At 35.2% G+C, this 20,361-nt stretch overlaps 1 protein-coding gene across 4 annotated transcripts in view; it reads right to left on the bottom strand.

The window, feature by feature from the left end:
* Positions 1–6,861: 6,861 nt before the first annotated feature.
* The window catches only part of PUS7L (pseudouridine synthase 7 like), a 29,644-nt gene continuing 16,144 nt past the window's right edge, over positions 6,862–20,361 (bottom strand). For all 4 annotated transcript variants that reach the window (XM_006168549.3, XM_014584215.2, XM_006168550.3 and 1 more), the window contains 4 exons: positions 15,850–15,931; positions 13,539–13,819; positions 9,078–9,131; positions 6,862–7,574 (listed from right to left, as the gene is read on the bottom strand). In XM_006168549.3, the coding sequence (XP_006168611.1) occupies positions 7,248–7,574; positions 9,078–9,131; positions 13,539–13,819; positions 15,850–15,931 (744 nt within the window). In that variant the 3' untranslated portion in view covers positions 6,862–7,247. The remainder of the gene's footprint in view (positions 7,575–9,077; positions 9,132–13,538; positions 13,820–15,849; positions 15,932–20,361) is intronic.

The following is a 20,361-nucleotide window of genomic DNA, read 5'->3' on the forward strand; positions in this document are numbered from 1 at the left end:
ATTTTTTTGATTCTCTAAGATATTTCATAAAAATGCAATTATGATCACATTTTTGAAAATCACATGCAAAAAATCCATTTAATTATAACTGGAAAGAAATATAAAGACTACTTAAAGAAAGAATCTTGGGACCAGCAGTTAGTGTAATGGCTATGTCGCTGGACTCCCACGTAGTCGACAAGGTTCAAGTCCCGGACCTGGTGGCTTAAACTCATGTCGGGCGTGTGTGCGTGCCTGCCCAAGATCCCGAGAGGAGAATGGAGGAGAAGGGATTGTGGTGTGGCCATCCCCCCGGGGGGGTGATTTCTTGCTTTCTGTCTCTCTGTCTGGCGAGCACATGCACCCTATAGCAAAAACCTTGCCCCAAAAAAAAAAAAAAGAATCTTTATCTTTCCTTTTTAGAAAGAACACTAGTCCTTTAGGACCAGGGATAGGGGTGGACACAATAGTCAGCTAAGATTAAAACCCCACTGTAGTGGAAATTTCAGCTTTCTGAAATAACCATCAAAAACAAATAAACAAAACAAAACAAAAACAAAATCAGTAATGCACATTGGAAAAGGGTGGCTTGGTATGAAAGCATAAAGACTTGAATTCCTATCCTTTCCTCTCTTTACCTCATCCTGCCATCCAACATGCTATGTTAAAGAGTGACCAGCTCTTTAATCTCTTCCTGTTTGAAACTACTAAACAGCTCTTATTTCTACTCCATGGCTAAATTGCCTTCCATAACAGGCATTTATCTTGTACATTGATACTTGAGTTAGTTATTTACTCAGAAAACATTTATTTTTTTTTTTTAAAAAGTACAATTTAATATCTCTTATATTTAATAATATTTTTCAAAGTCTGAATTTAAATATGTTCATGGCTACCCTGACTTCTTCCCAGAAGTAAAATTTTTCTTTAATAAGGGAGGGCCTATGCACGCAGGCAGAGTGAATTAACTCCTGCCTCAAAGATACTGAGAAAATGAATTGCTTAAGAAGATTAGAGTCATTCTCTTTACTTAAAGGTATTCCTGACAACCCACACTGAAATTACACAAGATTAACTCCATTAACACCATTTTCCCATTCTTTAAACTAGTAGCTTTTTTAGAAAGCAGCATTTAGAGTGAATAGTTCAAAGCATATTTTAAGAATCTCTTCTGAGAATACTTAAAAATGCTAATATAAGTATTACTTAAGGGTTTAGAATGGGGTGTTGAGAGGTCAAGTAACATATCATTGGTCATACAGTGAGCCATGAGTGAAACGGAAAGATGTTGCTTATTTTTCTCTTTGTTATTTTGTCTGCATATTCTTTTTGTAGATGGCATTTCAAATTAAATGAAAACTTAAAGGACTTAACACTGTTAATCTCAAAGCATCTTTGTCTTTCTCATAGCATCTTACAGAGTAACTTAACTTAGGGTCACTCAAATATTTGTTGACTATTACACCTCACATTTGGCATTGCTCTTGACATATCAAAAATATGTAGGGCTTTGAAAAATAGTACCATAAGAAATCATGCTAACTCTAGGAATTTTTCTGAAATTGAAAAGCAATATCCATAATACAGACACTAAACTTTAAATTACTTATATTAGCTGCTTTTGGTTCTATTAAAATGTACAATGCATAAATTTCTCCTTCTGGCAATATATTGCCATAAATCATCAGAACTATTCTGGAAAAATGCTATCATAATCCATTAAGTCTCTCATTTTTCCCTCCTTGACCCTTAAGTAATCTTCAAAATCTTTAATTGCAAAATTAATATACAAATATATATTTTTATAAAAATTCAAATATTTCAGAAGTAAACAGAAAAAAAACAATTCCTATTTTCCTACCTTGCCATATCTTTCTCCAGCCTCTTCTCCTACCCTTAAATTAATGTAAGAAAATTTTGCATTAAGTCATATTGTTTTCATTTTCTTTTTGGTTTCTTAATGGTTATTCCCAGGAAGAAAATGTTGAGGATCACTGATCTAGACAGTTCTTAATTTGAATGAACTGCTTAAGCCTGATTTAGAAATAGTTACTTCTACTTACCAGAAACAAACAAACAAAAACTTAAAAAGTGTGAGTTATAATAACTTTATGCCAAGACAGTCAAATTAAAGCTCAATGAAAAGTAATTAACCTTATATTGTAAAAATTTCATCAGAGAGCAAAGTAAAGTTATATTAATAATAACACTAGTCAAAATTTACTAAAAACTAAAGTACTGTTCTTAGTGTTTCATGAGAGGCTTTTTGCTATAGGGCGCATGCACTTGCCCGAAAGACAGAGAGAGAGAGAGAGAGAAAAATCACACCCCTCCCCCCAGGGGGGATGGCAACACCACAATCCCTTCTTCTCTAGGGATCTTGGGCACGCATGCACACACGCCCAGCCTGAGTTTAAGCCACCAGGTCCGGAACTCAAACCGTGGTTAACCACATGGGAGTCCAGTGACACAGCCATTACACCCATTGCTGGTCCCATGTGTTTCATAAGACTTTCTAAAATCAAATCCCTATCAATAAAATGTTAAGATACAGCATGTTGGGACCAGCAGATAGAGTAATGGTTATGTCACTGGACTCCCACATAACTGACCGCAGTTCAAGTCCTGGTCCTGGGCCCCTTAAACTCACACCAAGCACATATACATGGGTGGCAAAAATTCCAAGAGGAAAATGGAGGAGAAGGGACTGTGGCGTAGCCATACTCCTAGGAGATTTCTCGTGTCTCCAGCAAGCACACATGCCCTATACAAAACTCTTTCTAAATATATATATATATATAAAATATGAAAAAATCAAGAACCAGCAGTTAGCGTAATGGCTATGTCGCTGGCCTCCCATGTGGTCAACCGCGGTTCGCGTCCCGGACCCAGTGGCTTAAACTCACGCCGGGCGTGAGAACCAGCAGTTAGCGTAATGGCTATGTTGCTGGACTCCCATGTAGTCAACTGCAGTTCGTGTCCCGGACCTGGTGGCTTAAAACCCACACCGGGCGCGTGTGCATGCATGCCCAAGATCCCGAGAGGTGAATGGAGGAGAAGGGATTGCGGCGTGACCATCCCCTCTGGGGGGTGATTTCTCGCTTTCTGTCTCTCTGTTTTTCTCTGTCTGTTGACTACGTGGGAGTCCAGCAACATAGTCATTATGCCAACTGCTGGTCCCACCAAAAGTTCTTTTTTTCCTGAACATTTGCCCTCACATCCTCCACTGCTCTTGGGGAACCAACGATTTCTGAGTCTGTGTTGTTAGTATTAGAATTTGACATGAAGGAGGGCGTTCGGTCCTTGCTCAGTGTGTCAGTTGTCCCTTTCCTGTTCTTAGACTCATTGCACAACCTTCTCTCTTTCTGCTCACTAAGCAAGTTTGCTTGTATAGCAAAAGCCCATAACTATTATATATATTATATATATATATATATTATATATTATATATGGCATGTAATCACTAGTACCTCTGTTCATAATATCTTGAATTTGGCTACATTGGGGGGGTGGATTTTGCCATAGGGTGCATGCACTGGCCAGAGAGAGAAAAAGAGAGGGAAAATGAGAAATCACCCCTTTGGGGAACAGTCATGACACAATTCCTTCACCATTCTCCTCTCGGGATTTTAGGCATGCACACAAATGGGCCTAGCTATAGGGTATGGGACAACCCACATGATTGCCATGTGGAATAGAGTACCTTAACCACAATGCCACCTGCTGGCCCTGGATATTTTTTATGACCATGTTTGATGTAATACTGTCCTGGATTGAAAAATGATTTCCAGCATTACTTCAAGTTTTAGAATACCACAATAAAGAAATTCATCAGGTTACTAAAGTCACATACATAAAGTAGCCACAGAGTCTACCTCTGCTTTTAGGAATTCCCAACCATACCAGTATTTCCCACACTATGATTACTTATGCATTGCCACCATAATTATTGCTTTTACTTAACACCTTTAAAGTGATTCCCTTTTTTTATTACATTTTTATTATACATTCAATCACCTTATTTAGTTTACAAAGTGAATATTTTAATATGTGAACATTTCTCCCTAGTCCAGTTGATTAAACTATAAAATATCTACAACAGATAATACCACATTTCTTTGTCCCATTAATGCTTTGTCTCCATATTTATCTTCTAAATGTGATTCCCTTTCTTAAACTTACTTCTAAAGGAAACACAGTATCACCACATAAATCAGAATTCTTTACCAAAAATAAAAGGTAGCTGGAATAAGTTCAATAGAACAAAGAAATCTTATTAAATTCTAGTTACATATTGTTGTCTTTGATATTTCTGATCATGAAGTCTACACTGTTTCTGTTAAAGGGTAACTCAGCTAGCATTAGTGATAAATGTTAAATTATAATCAACCAACTTTCTCCTTTCCTTTTTTTTTTTTTCCTGTAGGGTGCATGTGCTCACCAGAGAGACAGAGAGACACATATAGAAAGTGAGAAATCACCCCCACTGGGGGATGGCCACACCACAATCTTTTCTCTTCCATTCTCCTCTCGGGACCTTGGGTACATACACTCGGCCTGAGTTTTAAGCCACCAGGTCCGAGACTCAAACCGCAGTTGACTATGTGGGAGTCCAGTGACATAACCATTACGCAATCTGCTGTTCCCAACTTTCTCCTTTCTTACAAAGCATGACGAACAAAAGAAAATCAAAAAGAACAACTTTCCAACTATATTTTTTCAATATTTAATATTATAACAGATACCATCTAAAATAACCTTCTATGACCTATAAAAATGGAGTTTATCAATGTCATACAAATCCCAAAATAATTTTGAAAATGGCCCCAAAATGATCTGGGAATTTCCTGAAGGATCTTCTTCTATTTGGGTTTCAGAATTTTAAAAGGCATGTTATTTCTTTAAAGGCATGCTCCAATATAACTCCTAATTAATGGCAAGTAAAATTAAGTTGGCAGAAAATAAGTTATTATACTGAAAACTTGTTTTCAGAAGGCAAACATGAAGTAGATAAAAACAGTACTGACCTAGAAAGCGTATTCAAATTCAACCACATCCTATCTGATTGATCTTGAATAGGTCACTAAAACATTCAGATATGTTTTAAATCTGCAAAAATAGGAGAAAATAACAACATTCCATACGGTGGGTACATGGGCAAAAAGGTAAGATACTAGCAAACACTCAATAAACGTTGGCTGAATTTCAAATTATATATGACTTAGTTTCTTAGAACCCAGGAAAATCCCAGGTGTTGTAACTTAATAAAAAGATTGGCATTTTTGCACCTTATTATCCTTAGGTATGAGTACTTCAATTACAACCTTGACAATTAAAACTAATCAGTAGGTCATGCTTATAAAGCTCTGAAACATGCCAGAAAAATAGCAAAACCTAGGTGAGTGGTGATCAGTTTATCTAAAATACATTAACAAAGTCCTTAATCTGAAAAAAAAAATTAACATGGAAAATATTATTGGTATATAAAATAATTTTCCACATGGACAATATCTGAATTGTTCATTCTGTGGTAACTTAAAATAAATTTAGTGATCCTTTACACATGGCCCAAGTATTTACTAAATAAATAAATAAATAAATAAAATATCTAAAGATATAGTGCCATCTACAGGCAAAGAAAATAATATCAATGACAGCACATTTTTAAAAAAAATTTATATTTTCTAGTTGCTGCTGAACTTATTTTAAAACTAGGATCTAATAATTTATATAATTTACCTTCTGATTACATTTACAGAGTACCACATCATATGAGCTAAAGTTAAGACACTTTTTTCTTAAATGCTTTTACCACATTATAGAGGATCTTTTTTTGTTTTTGTCTTGAGGTATCTTTGCTATAGGGTACATGTGCTCACTGGAGAGACTGAGGTAAACAGAGACAGTGAGAAATCACCTCCCAGGGTTGATGGCCATGCCACAATCCCTTCTTCTCCATTCTCTTCTTGGGATATTGGGCATACACACACACATGCCTGGTGTGTTTCAGGCCACCGGGTCTGGGACTTAAACCAGTCAACACACAGGAGTCTAGCACCTTAACCATGATGCCACCAAAAGAGTTTTTATTCTCAATAAACTTATAACTGAGGGTAATTAAAAAAAATCAATGTATTTCAATATTCTTGCAATATACAATGCAAAATGTGCATAACCTTTTTCCCCTTTTGAATTTTCTTTCCTTATGGTAAGTAACATCCCTCAAAATGACCTGATGGACTTAAAAATACATGGAAGTGCCCCATTACATATGTGATTTATGACTGTGGAGTAGTTAATACAACAAACAAGAGATTTTCAATAATGGTTTCTTCCTCTGGCAACATTAACAGGTGAAGATAATCCTGTTGTCACTTAAGTTGATATTACCTTGATCGGATAAGTGACACTCAAAAGAATTGATAACTTGCCCAAAGTTACTAGTAACTGTCAAGAGTTGGGAGTCTGAGCACAGATTTGCCTGACTCTAAAATATGATTTAGATAATAAACACACACACACACACACACACACACACACACACACACACAAAAAAAAAAAAAAAAAAAAAAAAAAAAAACAAGGGGGTCAATGTGTGTCATTATAAAAGTGCTAGTTCAAAAAAATAAAAAGGTTATTTCAATCTTCATCAAAGACAATTTATCTGTTATGGGTAATAACTAACCAGATATAGCTATCATAAGTAAAGGAATGGTATTTTCTTTGTATACTGTTCTGCTTAGCAATTTCAAAAATAGGAAAGGATGACAAATATTAGCAAAATACTTCATGTATTGTTCTCTCCCACCGTATGTTTTTATTGCAGCCTAGTTGCATCTATATTTTGAGCAAGGACCTATAGGAAATGAACAATGCATCGTAATAGTTTCTTAAATTGTTATCTTGAAGTATTGTATGTTTCTTATGGTTTAAAAAGATTTTAACTTTTATGACATAAAGGTCACTGAATCATAAAAGATCATAGGCTTTGGAGTCAGCAGATCTTAAATTCATACCCTGATACTTTCTACCTATTTGTCCTGTGAAATGTTACAGCATCAAATTCCAATTTCTCAGGATGCTCCAAAAATTAAAGGGGGAACAATTTTGAAACTCCTGGCACATAACATAGTAGGTGCTCGAGAACTTTCAGCTCTCTTTCCTTCAAAGAGTGACATACACGATTAGTGGGTCATCAGATAAGTCATGAGTTCTCTATGCAAAATGTGTCATGACTTTTCTGATGACCCAATACATCAAGAGTATCATTAAACATCATGCTTCATTATTTCTCTCAGACAAACTGTAGCATAACATGAAGCATCAAGATCAAAAGAAATCAAAAGAGATAAAGCTGTTTCAGTGATGTTGGAACTTTCTGTTTTCACATCCATGTCATGATCTTCCATTAGTTGGTATGAGAGATTATGAGGATGTTTCAATATCTGTCTATAGCATCCTGGTATATTCAGTTTCAGAGCAGGTACTTTAAACCTACATGTCTGTAGTCCGTCTCTGTTAAGTATTTCATGATACCACTGTCCTACTTTGTTCTTTGGGTACTGAATATTGTATCCAAGTACTGGAAGAACCACCTATGAAAGGGAAGAAAGAAATATACATGAGACAGCCTTCAGAAAGACATACAATCAAATTTTAAATTTATTTTTCATGCTTGGGACCTGGATTTGTAAAATCAGTCTCAGTATATAAATATTACAATCAGTTTAAAATATAACCATGCTATGATATTTTTAATGTTGTCATGTAAACAAAATAGCTAACTAAAATCAAGGATACACAATAACAATGTAACCAATTCAAATCAGATAGCATTAGGCAACTCACAATCAAGAAGTTTAGATATATTTAAATGGCCAATATGTGCTTAATCTCTATTAAATTACGCAATTCTAAAAGCATTTTCTTTCTGTAAGATGAAGAGTAACGTCTATTGCTCAACCATAGAATTGGTATTTTGGCTGACAACTTAAAATTCTTAATTATCTAAAAATATGAAAACAAACAAGAAATACAATATACAATGTGGAGTTCCTCAGCTGCTTGACAGTAAATACAGCATTTTGTGGAGTTTTCCTCCTTTGCTGATAACTTCTAGACAGATTTTTTGGTTTTGTTTCTAAATTTTACCACAGGACATGTGAGCTTACCAAAGAGAGAAGAGAGAGGGAAAGCAAAAAACCACCCCCTTGGGGCATGATCATGCTACAATTTCTTCTCCATTCTCCTTTTGGGATTTGGGCATGCAGGCACACATGCCTGGCGTACTTTTCAAGCCACCAAATCCAGGACTCGAACTGCACAGCTGGCCATTTGGCATCTAGCTGCCTTAATCACCTGCCAAAGACTGGCCCTAGGTAGCTTTCTTGAAGAGTACAAAAAGGCCATTGGAATAAAGAACAAGGTAAAAAACTTAAATACACGCAACATGAATGAATCCTAAATTCATTCTGCTAAATGAAAGATGCCAGACACGAAAGGTCATATACCATACAGCTCTATTTGCATATCGCACTTACAGTGGCAAAACCTGATGACAGAAAATAGCACGGTGGTTGTCAGTTGCTGGAGACAGGAATAGGAGTTAACCACAAAGAGGCACAAAAAATTGGGGGGAAGATAAAAGTATTCTTTAATACTAATTTTTGTGGTAGTCATTGACTATTTATACATTTATCAAAATGTGTAAATTGGGCCAGCCGGTGGCAGGGGGTTAAGGTGGCTGAATGTATGGTACGAGTCCTGAATCTGACTGAAATACATACCAGCCATGAGTGTGTGCATGCCCAAAATCCCAAGAGGAGAAGGGCGGAGAAGGGATTGTGGTAGGATGATTTCAACTGGGGGGATGCTTTCTCATTCTCCCTCTCTCTGTCTCTGGTGAGTACATGCATCCTATGGCAAACTGTTTAAAATGCATAAAAATTTGTAAAATAAGATGAAATTTAAATGTATATAAATTATACCTTAATTAAAAAGTTGTTAAAATGTGGGAGGCAGGATTAGTCAACATTTTGTCTTTTCAGGACAATGTCTGCACGTAGATCTAAGTAATAATGGCTTTTAAGCAAATTTACCTGATGAATTGCATATGCATTAGATTCTTCTTCTTCTTCAGTTACCAGATGAACCTATTTTAAAAACATGATGAAAATATGGATGATTCTTAAACATTCTAAATTTCCCCAATTTTTCCTAACTTTGTTATGTACAATTTGATTCCTCTGCTGAATATACATATACTCGAAACAGGATTTTTTCATAGTTTGTTTCTGCAGAGGTCGACTACATAAAATTTAGAATGCTTCTGCTTATTTTAACCACTAATAACTAAAGTTTCAGAACAGTGAGTGCTTAACACTCCAAGGCAATTCCTTTTCACTTCAGTCACCAACAATCTTTGTCTAAGTTATAAAGTTTTTCTTTATTGTGCTGAATCAAAAATCTGCTTCTATAAAACCAAATCCCTCCACTCCCACCACCAACAGGTGCCTGACCTCCCCCCTCTCCAGTTAAACTCTATATAGAAGTGGTATTTTGTAACACTGTTTCATATAAGAGGTATCATATATGTAACACTGTTTCATATAATAGGAGGGGGGAAAAAAGAGGCACATGATAAAATAGGTTTGAAAAATACTGCCCTTGGATATCAGAGAATAAATCATTCTGGTTTCTCTTGTCTGAAAGGTCAAATATAAAGGCAGTCATCATCTTTCTTTCCACAAGGATTAACCACATTCTGATTTTCCTAAAGCTCTCTTATATGATATAGCAATAGATCCTCTAAATCTGCTGGCTTTTCCCTCCATTCTCCCTACTCTTACTAATACTGTTTCTGTTGTTGTTTTCAGTTTGAGTTTGTTTGTTATTGGCAAATAACACCTTTTATTTACTATACCCAGAAATGGATATAAAGCTTCAGATGTGACCTGACAAGAATACACGGGACAAACAAACGACATGGGACTATGATCTCTCTTGCAACATCACTTCTAGCTTTTTGTCTTTTAAAGATGTCTAAGCATATATATAATAAGATGATTAAGTAATTTATGAAAATACTGAAAAGAATGTGGTCAAGTATAGAATATCATGCTTTGTCTATACAAAACTCCTTCCAAGTAGATGTCAAACAATTAACAAACATGTTTTGTTTGTTGTATGACTGCTCCTAGTTGTAAATTCACCTAACTTTAAAAAAAAAGATTGTTATTTAGTTAAAGTGTATTTCTTTATTTCATAAGTGAGAGAGAAACACACAGAGAGAGACAGAAGTACAGCACCTCCCACAGTATACTGGTGCCACATCTCAATCCAGTCCCAGATTGCAGGCACACTTGTACATGGCACATTCAGGGTGGTCTCTGAAAATTAACCTGCAGCCCTCCTGTGTGGGGCTGCCTCGCAGAGCATTCTATTTCACCACTGTGCAAATGTCTGGCCCTTGTCTAATTTTTTTTTTATTATTTAACTTACATTTCTCCATACTGTCCACAAAAAAAAAAAAATTATGAGAATCTACAAAGTGACTTGAAATATATTATTTAACTTAAATTTCTCCATATTTTCCACCAAAAAAAAAATAATTATGAGAATCTACAAAGTGACTTGAAATAAAGATCTGTTACCCTAGTAACACTATCAAAACAAGGCATGAGATTAGTTTATCATAATTTTTCATTGTAGATATACAATATTACATGCTCCATATACTATACATTAGAAACTTATTTTGTCTTTTTTCTTTCAATAGTTTATGCTTTGCATCTCTAAGTCCTGTCTGTTCTCAGTGATACCTAATAAAATATAAATGACTGGTCTTAAAAAAAAATAGACTTTTTTTTTGCTGCTAGTAAAAGGAAAAAAATGAAGAAAATGTTCTTTCTTCTCCTACAGCTCCAAAAGGAAAACCAGATACAATTCTGGTCATAAAACTATCCTTGCTGGTGTTATTTTGAGCTAAGAAGTCTTATAAAGCATATGCATTTCAATGTTTGTTCCTATATCATGTAAAAGTAATCTTTAACATCTAAAAATCAGAATTAGAAATGGCTCTTACTAAATACTGTGTTTTCCATGTAATATACAAATAGATATGTCTTCTGGAAGGTGTTTTTAAAAATTCTATTTTTCATTATTTATCAGAAAAGGTATCACTGATATATCTCTTCTCTACATGAAGTAAAGGAAACTTGCTAGATTGCATGCTACTAAATTTCTTTTACACAGAGCCTGAGAGTCTGAGTCTCAATTAAATGACCATTTTTAGTAAGGTATGCTACCTCCCAGTGATGACTTTATCTACATTTTCAAAACACCATCCATGTAATAGAGCAGTAAAGCAGACATCTCTTATTCTGGCTTATGTAACCCTTATTGTTTTCTGTTGGCAGCACCTTCATTTTCCAGAGAGCCCTCCCCTCCCAGTTCTCAGATGTGGGTTAGGTGGGGTGTTTCCAGAAAGGAGCTCTGGGAATATAGGCTTAGCATATAGGCTTACTACCTTGGATAACCTGTATATCCTAACTGTTCAGGCATGTGACCAAGACCAGGCCATTCTGAGCTACTGAGACAAAATTCCACAGCTGTTCTTGACAATGTTGAGAAAGAAAAGCCCTCTTTTCTGTAGAGAAACATGTCTAAAGTTATAAAAGTAAGCCCAGAATTACTAATGACAATCTTGCCATCAAAGATATATGCCAGACTGGAAATAGATCTAACATAGAGAATAGCAGAGCTGAAAGATGAAAATAAATGAGTGAGATTATTTAGGACACTTAAGCTCCTGGATTTAGCTGTGCCTGAATCGATCATAAACTTCCAGTGTTAAGGGCCAATAAGTACTACTGGCTTTTCCTTAAACTTGAGGCAGGTTTCTATTACTTGAAACTAAAGGAAAAAAAAAAAAAAAAACTTAATTCATACATCTAGAACTCTACCTTAATTTAGATAAACGTATAGAATTCAGAGTCTATTTTCTCTCTGTTTTTGAAACCCTGGCCATGTTCCAACTCTAGACACTAAAACCTTTCTATACTCCATGGTTTTTCTAGTAGAGACAAATTTGGGCTAAGAAGCAGGCCAAGTGGGACATTTCATTTCATTTCTGTATGACTCCAAATCTGTCTCTCTAATATGGGTCTCAATTTTCATTTCTGTATTATCTTTTCTACAGAAAAGAGAGTCTCTAAAACCCTTTCTCCTCTAAAATTAGATGACTTTATGATGCTACATATGAAAGCATTATTCAAATTCTTTCACTAATTTTTAAAACTTATGAGACTAACTTATTAGAGTATTAGAGAACAATTCTTTGTTCTTTTTGCATTAAAATATTATAAAATGAATTTCTGGTAGCTGGTTTTACTGGTTCAAATCCGCAAAAATTAAAATACTAGTTGGAGAGGAAGAAAATGGAAAAAAATTGACTTTTATAATTTATAATTTCATTAATATAAACTAAGACATTGATAGAAAAAAATAAACATGTAAAAGATTATACTATGCCATTTTATAAAAATCTTATTTTTCTTTCTCAAATTTTAAGTTTTAGCTCTCTTAAGTCCTGTCGTTTCTTTTCTTGGCAATAACTAACAATAAAAATCAATTTTTGTGGAATTTATAGAAAGCATAGAAAAAAGTCTAGAAGGACATATACTAAACAATGGAGGTTGCAGGGGAGGGAATTGCATTAGGTTGGTAATGAGATCACATTCTCATCTGAAATATTTTTATTTTTATTTTTAAGGGGATTGTTTTGTGCACTCTGTAATTTTTTTTGAGAGGTTTTGTTTTGTTTTGTTTTGCTAGTGCATGCACCCGCCAGAAAGACAGAAACAGAGACAGAAAGCGGGAAATCATCCCCCAGGGTGATGGCCATGCCACAATATCTTCTCCTCCATTCTCCTCTCAGGATCTTGGGCATACATGCACATGCAGCCAGCGTGAGTTAAGCCACTGGGTCTGGGACTCGAACTGTGGTCGACTACGTGGGAGTCCAGCAACATAGCCATTACGCTAACTGTTGGTCCCACTTTGTGTAATTTTTAAAAGTTCATTTATTTCTTCCACGATTGAGAAAGACAGAGAGAGACAGAGACAGAGAAAAAGGCACCCCCGTCAGGGTCTTGAAATCCATAGTCGACCCCCAGCCTCAGGCAGCCCCAGATCCAGATCATGAACACATAAGTGGTCTAGCATACTCAGGTAGATCTCTGGACACATACTCTGAATCTTCTCATGTGGCTCAGACTCAGAGAATGTGACATTATCACCGGCTACCACCTGGAAACTGTTTAATTTTTTTTTTAATGTGTTCTTTAAAGGAAGACTTACTGCCTTTGTAATTTTTACCCCATATTTTAATTTTTCCAGTAAGTATTAAACCTCAACTCAGAACATAGTAGAAGTAGAAAAAGAATAAACATAAGTTTTCTAAAAAAAGGGAAATACATGTTTAGTTTCAAAGTGTTTCTAAAATCAGGGTTTCTCAGTGTGGTAACCACTCTTGGAAAACTCTGATGAAATATACTTACTTTACTATTTGGAAAATGCTCATCATTAATATCTTTATCCAAACAGATCAAATCACCCTCCACAACTCTTGATCCATAGGTTGCAAGTCTGTATGATACCGCCTCATTCCAAATCTTGCTGCTATAGGCATGAATGTAGAATATGCGCATGGAATGGGGAAAAGAAAACCATGCCTGGATACAACCTTCCTCTGTCATGCCAAAGCGATGCAGTGACTCCAACAACGCTCTGTCACGCACTTTGAACTCGGGCATCAATGAAAGTGTGCCTTTAGCATCCTCTGAAATAATGAGAAAATCAGCCAGCCAGTTTACTTACAAGTCATTTATAAAGACATATGTTGTTATACTCTAAATGAAAGGCAATGCTCATGCTTATCTCAAAAACATGAAGATGAAGATGCTTAGCACTATCAGTTAAACTTGGCTAGAGTTAATGAAGCTTTTCTTTTTTTAATAAAGATAATTCATTGTTGATCTTCCTTCTACTATCCCTGCTTAAAAGTAAAATAAAAAAGCAAAAAAAGTCAGTAATGGCTTGCCAGAGTGCCTTAGTTAAATATAGTGAAAAATGAATTTGCAGTTATTTAGAGGACTTTAAACAAAAACAAAAACAAAAACAAACAAACAAACAAAAACAAGTTAGATTAGATTAAATAAACCACTGAGCTTGTATGGGCTATAGTTTTTAAAAAGTTATTATAAACAAAAGTGCAGAATTTCTAAGAAAAGGGAGATATCTGGATCCTTTAAATATACTATTAGGTCTAATGGGATGCTTTGATTTTTAATTTTTAAATTATTTATTTATTGGAGTCAGCAAGTGGCATAATGGTTGAAGTGCTGGACTTCCTCACATAGCTGACTGCAGTTTGAGTCCCAGACCTGGTGGCTTGCTGTCTCACTTTCTCTCTCTGTCTCTCTTTGGTAAGCACATGTGAAAAAACGATGATAATAATAAATAAAAAAATAAGTCTTTGAAAATTTTTATTTAATTTCATTTATTATTATTTTTTAAATTTGCCATAGGGCACATGTGCTCACCAGAGAATGAGAGAGAGAGAAAGAGGAAAAGTGAGAAAGCAAGCCACCAGGTCCAGGACTTGAACCATAGATAGGTATGTGGGATTTCAGTGCCTTAACCTCTGTGCCACCTGCTGACTCCTATGGGATGCTTTTTAAAATGTAGATTAGTTACTAGACTCCAGTACAAAGACCCTGATTCAAATGGAACCTTGGAATCGGCATTTTAATAAATGTGCCAAGGGTACACTTAAGTTTACCAATAGGTAACCATAAAGAAATTACATCCTCAGGACTCTACAATAGACACAAACCAATTAAGTCACTTTGAATTTTCTTTAGTATTATTTAGCTTTCTTAGAAGAGCTATAAATGCCCATACTGTTTATAAATGCTGTGTGACACAAAAATACTACTCTCCTATGAATAATTACATTCATGTAATAGGGACACAGTTAAAAATAATAATAGAGACATTTGAAAACCAAAGTCCTTTATTTGTTATAAGAGAAATTCGGTATGCACATGTATGTAGATAGATATTTCAATAAGCCTGAACTGGTACGGTTGCTATTATAATCAATATTAGTAACATTTATCTAGTATGTAAGAAGTGCCACACGCTATTATTAAGAGCATTATGGCTATTATCTTATTTAAATCTTACAACAGCCTTTTAGGTACCATTATTAGTTTCAAGTGAACCTAAACTAAAACAAGGAGTTAAATCACTTGCACAAGATGATACACTAGGGAAGCACGACTTTGAGCGTTAGGCCCACTTAGGCCCACATAGTCTCACTCTAGTCATGTTAGTTGGCCACTTTTCTTTGGTGCTTCCCACTAAGCCTTCTACATACAGAGCACCAAAGTGATCCAGTTTTCAGAACTGATAGGGCTAAAGAGTCACTAGATTAAAAACAATGCAAAAAATCTAAAATATAATAAATGAACTTTTATTTAGTTTGAGTCTCTTTCAGCTGTAATAAATTATATTGTTATCAGTACCAATTTAAAATTTGGGACCTCTTTTCTCCTCAGAATCCTGGCCAAACTAAGAAGGCATTTCTCTCCTCTCCCTACACCGCAGCATGATCTAGAACAGATAAAAGTCTCAGATATTAGATCAAAAATGAAGTTCTTAGGGCATGTAATAAAATGACTATATATCTAATATGTTACAATTTATTTCTTATCACATTTGTATCGCACTGAATACCCTCCTGCTGATACAACATTTATTTCCTGTACCTGAATGGTCTTTTATGGGGTAAAGAAACTTAAATACCAGTTTGAAGAAAATACTTCTTTGCTCTATTTACAGGATCATCCAAATCTTCTGGTGTAAGAAATAATTTTATGGCCTTCACCTGGAAAAATCAAGCAAGACAACATATGTTAAATGAAAATTACAAATTATTTTCTTTATTTAAAAAAAAGATTAAAATCTGTAACATTATAAAAAAAATAGGTATTTAATAATAGTTGATGCTGCAGTTTTACCTTTAGCCTTTTAAAAATGAAAGAGTCAATGTTAAATTTAAAAATAAGCCCTCTGTATAAAGTAACTTTATACACACATTTGAAGTATTAGGGACTGAACAAAGTAACCCCTGCCTCTCACCCATAATCATTTCCACAGTGCTGTTTCTATCAATTTTTTATCTCTAGTATTAAGTTATGAACACAAATGTATAGTTTTGACACAAATACTTAGACTTGACTGACACACACACCACAAATAAGGAAGACAGCAACCATAGCAGAATAGCAAGCAATTGAAGTCATCCCTGTTCTCAGTTCCCTGAATGGTATTCAAAATAATGGTCCAATCTTAAAGAAAAAAAGTATGACCTTAATATCTCATTTAAGATCATAAACAGATTAAAAGACAGTTCTTTAAAAAAATTGTTTATGTTTTGCCATAGGGCATGTGTGTTTGCTGAAGAGAAACAGAGACAAGTAAGAGGGAAAGTAGGAAATCACCCACTGGGGGAATGGTCACACCACAATCCCTTTTCTTCCCTTCCCCTCCTGGGATTTTGGGCACACACACACACTAGCCGGGCATGATTTTCAAGCCACTAGGTCCAGGGCTTGAAATGTGGTCGTCCATGTGGAAGTCCAGCACTGTAACAACTACACCACCTGCTGGCCCCCTTTTTTTTTTTTTTTTTTTTTTTAATGGGTTTCGATTCCCGGTGCCCCCTTTTTTTTTTTTTTTTTTTTTTTTACTGGTGTCGACTAGTTTCAGTATCTTATCACTGTCTCTAGCACTGGGATTTATTTCTAAGAATCATACAGTCATGCACCACGTAACATTTCTGTCAACGACGGGCCACATTTATGACAGTGGTCTTGCAAGACTGTTTGTTATTAAGAAGCTGAAAAATTCCTGTTACGTGATGAAATTGTTGCCATCATCAATATACCATTCATCTGTTTGTAGTGACACTGGGGTCAATATACCTATTTCATTACCAGTCAAATAAAAGTGTAACACACAATATGTCCTTGATAATGATAATCAATGACTACATTACTGTTTTAAGTATTTACTATGCTAGACTTTTTATTATTAGAGTGTATGCCTACTTATTTAAAAAGTTATTGTAAAACAGTATGCTGCGTTACACCTGCAGCAGCCCCAAACATCTCATTTTCACTGTGCTTCTTGAGTGCATCATCTTCTCTTGTCCTTGATTTAATCTCTTGTTTAAGTCATCATGGCCCTTCCAGTGGGACAGGCGACTGTGTTTGTTTATAGTTAGTTTTTAACTAAAGAGCTTTAAAAGGAAATTAAATATTCATAAAATATTTTAAAAGTAGAAAGAAGCTTATAGAATATCAATGTAAAACAGAAAAAATTTTGCACAGCTGTAAAATGCATTTGAGCTTTAAGCTTAGGATTCCTACCAAAGAGTTAAAAAGAAATTAAGTTTATAAAGTAAAACAGTTATAGTAAGCTAAGGTGACTATTATTAAAAAATGAATTTTATAACCAATTTAGTAAAGCATTTATAAAGTCTATAGTAATGTATAGTACTACAAAATAATATCCTAAGACTGCACATTTACTAACCACTGCCACCTCCAGTCCTGTAAGTCCATTCCTAGTAAGTATCCTATATAAGTGTATCATTTTTTATTGTTTATATTCACTGTACCTCTTCCACCTTTAGTTATGTTCAGATACACAAATACCATTACATTACAACTGCCTACAGCACTGAGTACAGTAACACATTGTACAGGTTTGCAGCCTGGAAACAATAGGCCAGGTTTGAGTGAGTACTCTGTGAAGTTCGCACATTGACAAAATTGCACATTGACATAAGTCTGAGACTGTATCCCCGTTGTTAAGCAACACATAACTATGTCTTGGAGTGGGGAAGAATCTTAAAATAGACCATCCAACCTAATCTCTTACTCTATCTTTTTACAATATTCATTCATTTAAACAAATATTCACTAGAAAGCTAGTTCATTCAAACAAATACTAAAACCACTTGCCATGTGCAACATGTTACTATGTATTAGAAACAGAGTGCTGAGCAAAACACTTGTTCCTGTCATATTAAAGCTTACTGTCTACTGGAAAAGATAAGCATGAGAATAAAATATAACAAAACTTCATATGGGAAGCCCAGTATGCTATGGGATCACAAAGGGAATTAATTTTTTCTGGTAAGTGGATAAGAATATTTAAATTGAAACCTAAAGAATGTAAAGATTGGGGAGGGGATGCTTCAGGCCAAGAAAAAAAGATATGGCTCTCTAGCTGCCCAAAACAGCCTTTGGAGGCCCCCAGTGATCTCCATCATCTGGTACACCTGGTACTGTCTTTTTCTGAACTTAGTAGGGTTGGCTTGTGTGACCAGTATTATGCACCAAAAATGAAGGTATGTTGCTTCCAAGATGAGGTTATAGAAGACACTGTGGTATTTATTGTCTCTCTTTGCATTCTTGCACTCACCTCTCTAGGGCAGGCCATGCCATAATTGAGCCATAGCAAGAGATGATAGCCTCCTGCCAATAATCACTAGGGTGAGCTTGGAAGCAGATCTTCTATCCTCAGCCCAGTCTTCAAAGTCAGCAGCCACAACCAATAGTGTGACCCAGCCTCATGGGAGATGTGATCCACCCACTAAGCAGCTGCCAGATTCCCAACTCTCAAAAATTACGAGAAGTAATAAATTCTTGTTGCAGTAAGCTGCTAAATTTTGGGGTAATATGTTACACATTAATAACTGATAACTAATACTCTAGCAAAATTAATGAAAAGTTCAAGAGTATGTAATGTGAAATTTGAAAGAGGTGGGAGGGTGGCTATCCAGTTTTTGCTCAGATGCTGTAAGAAACAGGAAATTGCTGTTCTTTGGGGACAAAAACCCCACTCCTCTGAGCAATTATTAAAAATGTCTTTCTTGGGACCAGTAATAACATAATGTTTCCATCACTGGACTCCCACGTAGTTGACTGCAGTTCAAGTCCTGGATCCAGCAGCTTAAACTCACACTGGCGTGTGTGTGTGTGTGTGTGTGTGTGTGTGTGTGTGATGTCCCCAGAAATTTATGTGTTCGGACTTGATTGTGTTGACTGCATTGTAAAGGTGTTAAGTTAAAAACTTAACATTGTGTCCCAGGGTGGAGACTCATTGTATTCCATGGAGGACTCGACCTAATGACATTGGGTCCTCCATGATTGAGTTCTGGTGGGGCTTCTTAGTAAAGAAAAAGCCACATGGATATAGACCTTACTATAGTAAAAGGTGTGCATTCAGCCATTTTGTGATGTCTTTAGACTTCCTAGTCATCAGAACTAACAAACTACCATTTTCTTAAATTTACAGTCATAGGTATTTTTTCTGTTAACAATGAATGCAAAAATGGACTAAGACACATGGTTTCTAGACACTTTATCATATCAGTTATATCCCAGTTGTTAAAATATCTCTGGAAATGTGAAGTCTAGAACTGACTACAGAGTTGCAGCTGTGTTCTAAACCATCGGCTCTCAACCACACTTCCCTATGAAAGATATACCAATGCACAATACTTCTCACAAGTTCCTTTATTGTTTTTCTTCCAATCAAAAAACAATTAAAACACAAATAAATGAGTATGAAACTATCATATAAATAATCTTGCATTTGTTGAAACATAAAATTTAGAGTTTTGTAGTGTTCTTCATATGTACACTCCATTCCAGTGTAAATATATGTGAATGTATAATATGTAATATATAAAATGTAAGTACACATAATTATACACAAGAGGACTTAAAAATTCATGGAAATGGAATTAAATGACAAGTTGCAAAAAAATTCTGACACTCACTCATCGTTTTTACATAATATGCATTTTCCACAAACTTTCTGAAGACCCTACATACATAAAAATACATATTAAAAGTATACATACATGTGTACACACATACACTTTTAGTATTTGGGCAAATGCAGGTTTTTTTTGTGATGTGTGTTTTTAGATTCACGTGAGACTTGCTAACGCTAACCCTAACATGAGTAAGTCTCACATGAAATTGAACTCTCAAGTAAGTACATGTGAAACTCTCAAGTGAGTATTAAACACAAGGACATTGCATACGGTCTGCTTCCTTCTAATGTGACACCAAGAATACAGCTTAATATATGATGATGTAATACATATGGTATATGTATGTGTGATACACATATACTTTTAATATCTGGGCAAATGCAGCTGTGTATTTATGACACACATTTTCAGTTTTACATAAACTAGTCGCATTGTGTTTCCAAATTTGCTGTTCTCTTTTT

The sequence above is a fragment of the Tupaia chinensis genome, unplaced genomic scaffold (genome assembly GCF_000334495.1).
Source record: "Tupaia chinensis unplaced genomic scaffold, TupChi_1.0 Scaffold145870_1, whole genome shotgun sequence".
In the NCBI taxonomy this organism is placed as follows: Eukaryota; Metazoa; Chordata; class Mammalia; order Scandentia; family Tupaiidae; genus Tupaia; species Tupaia belangeri.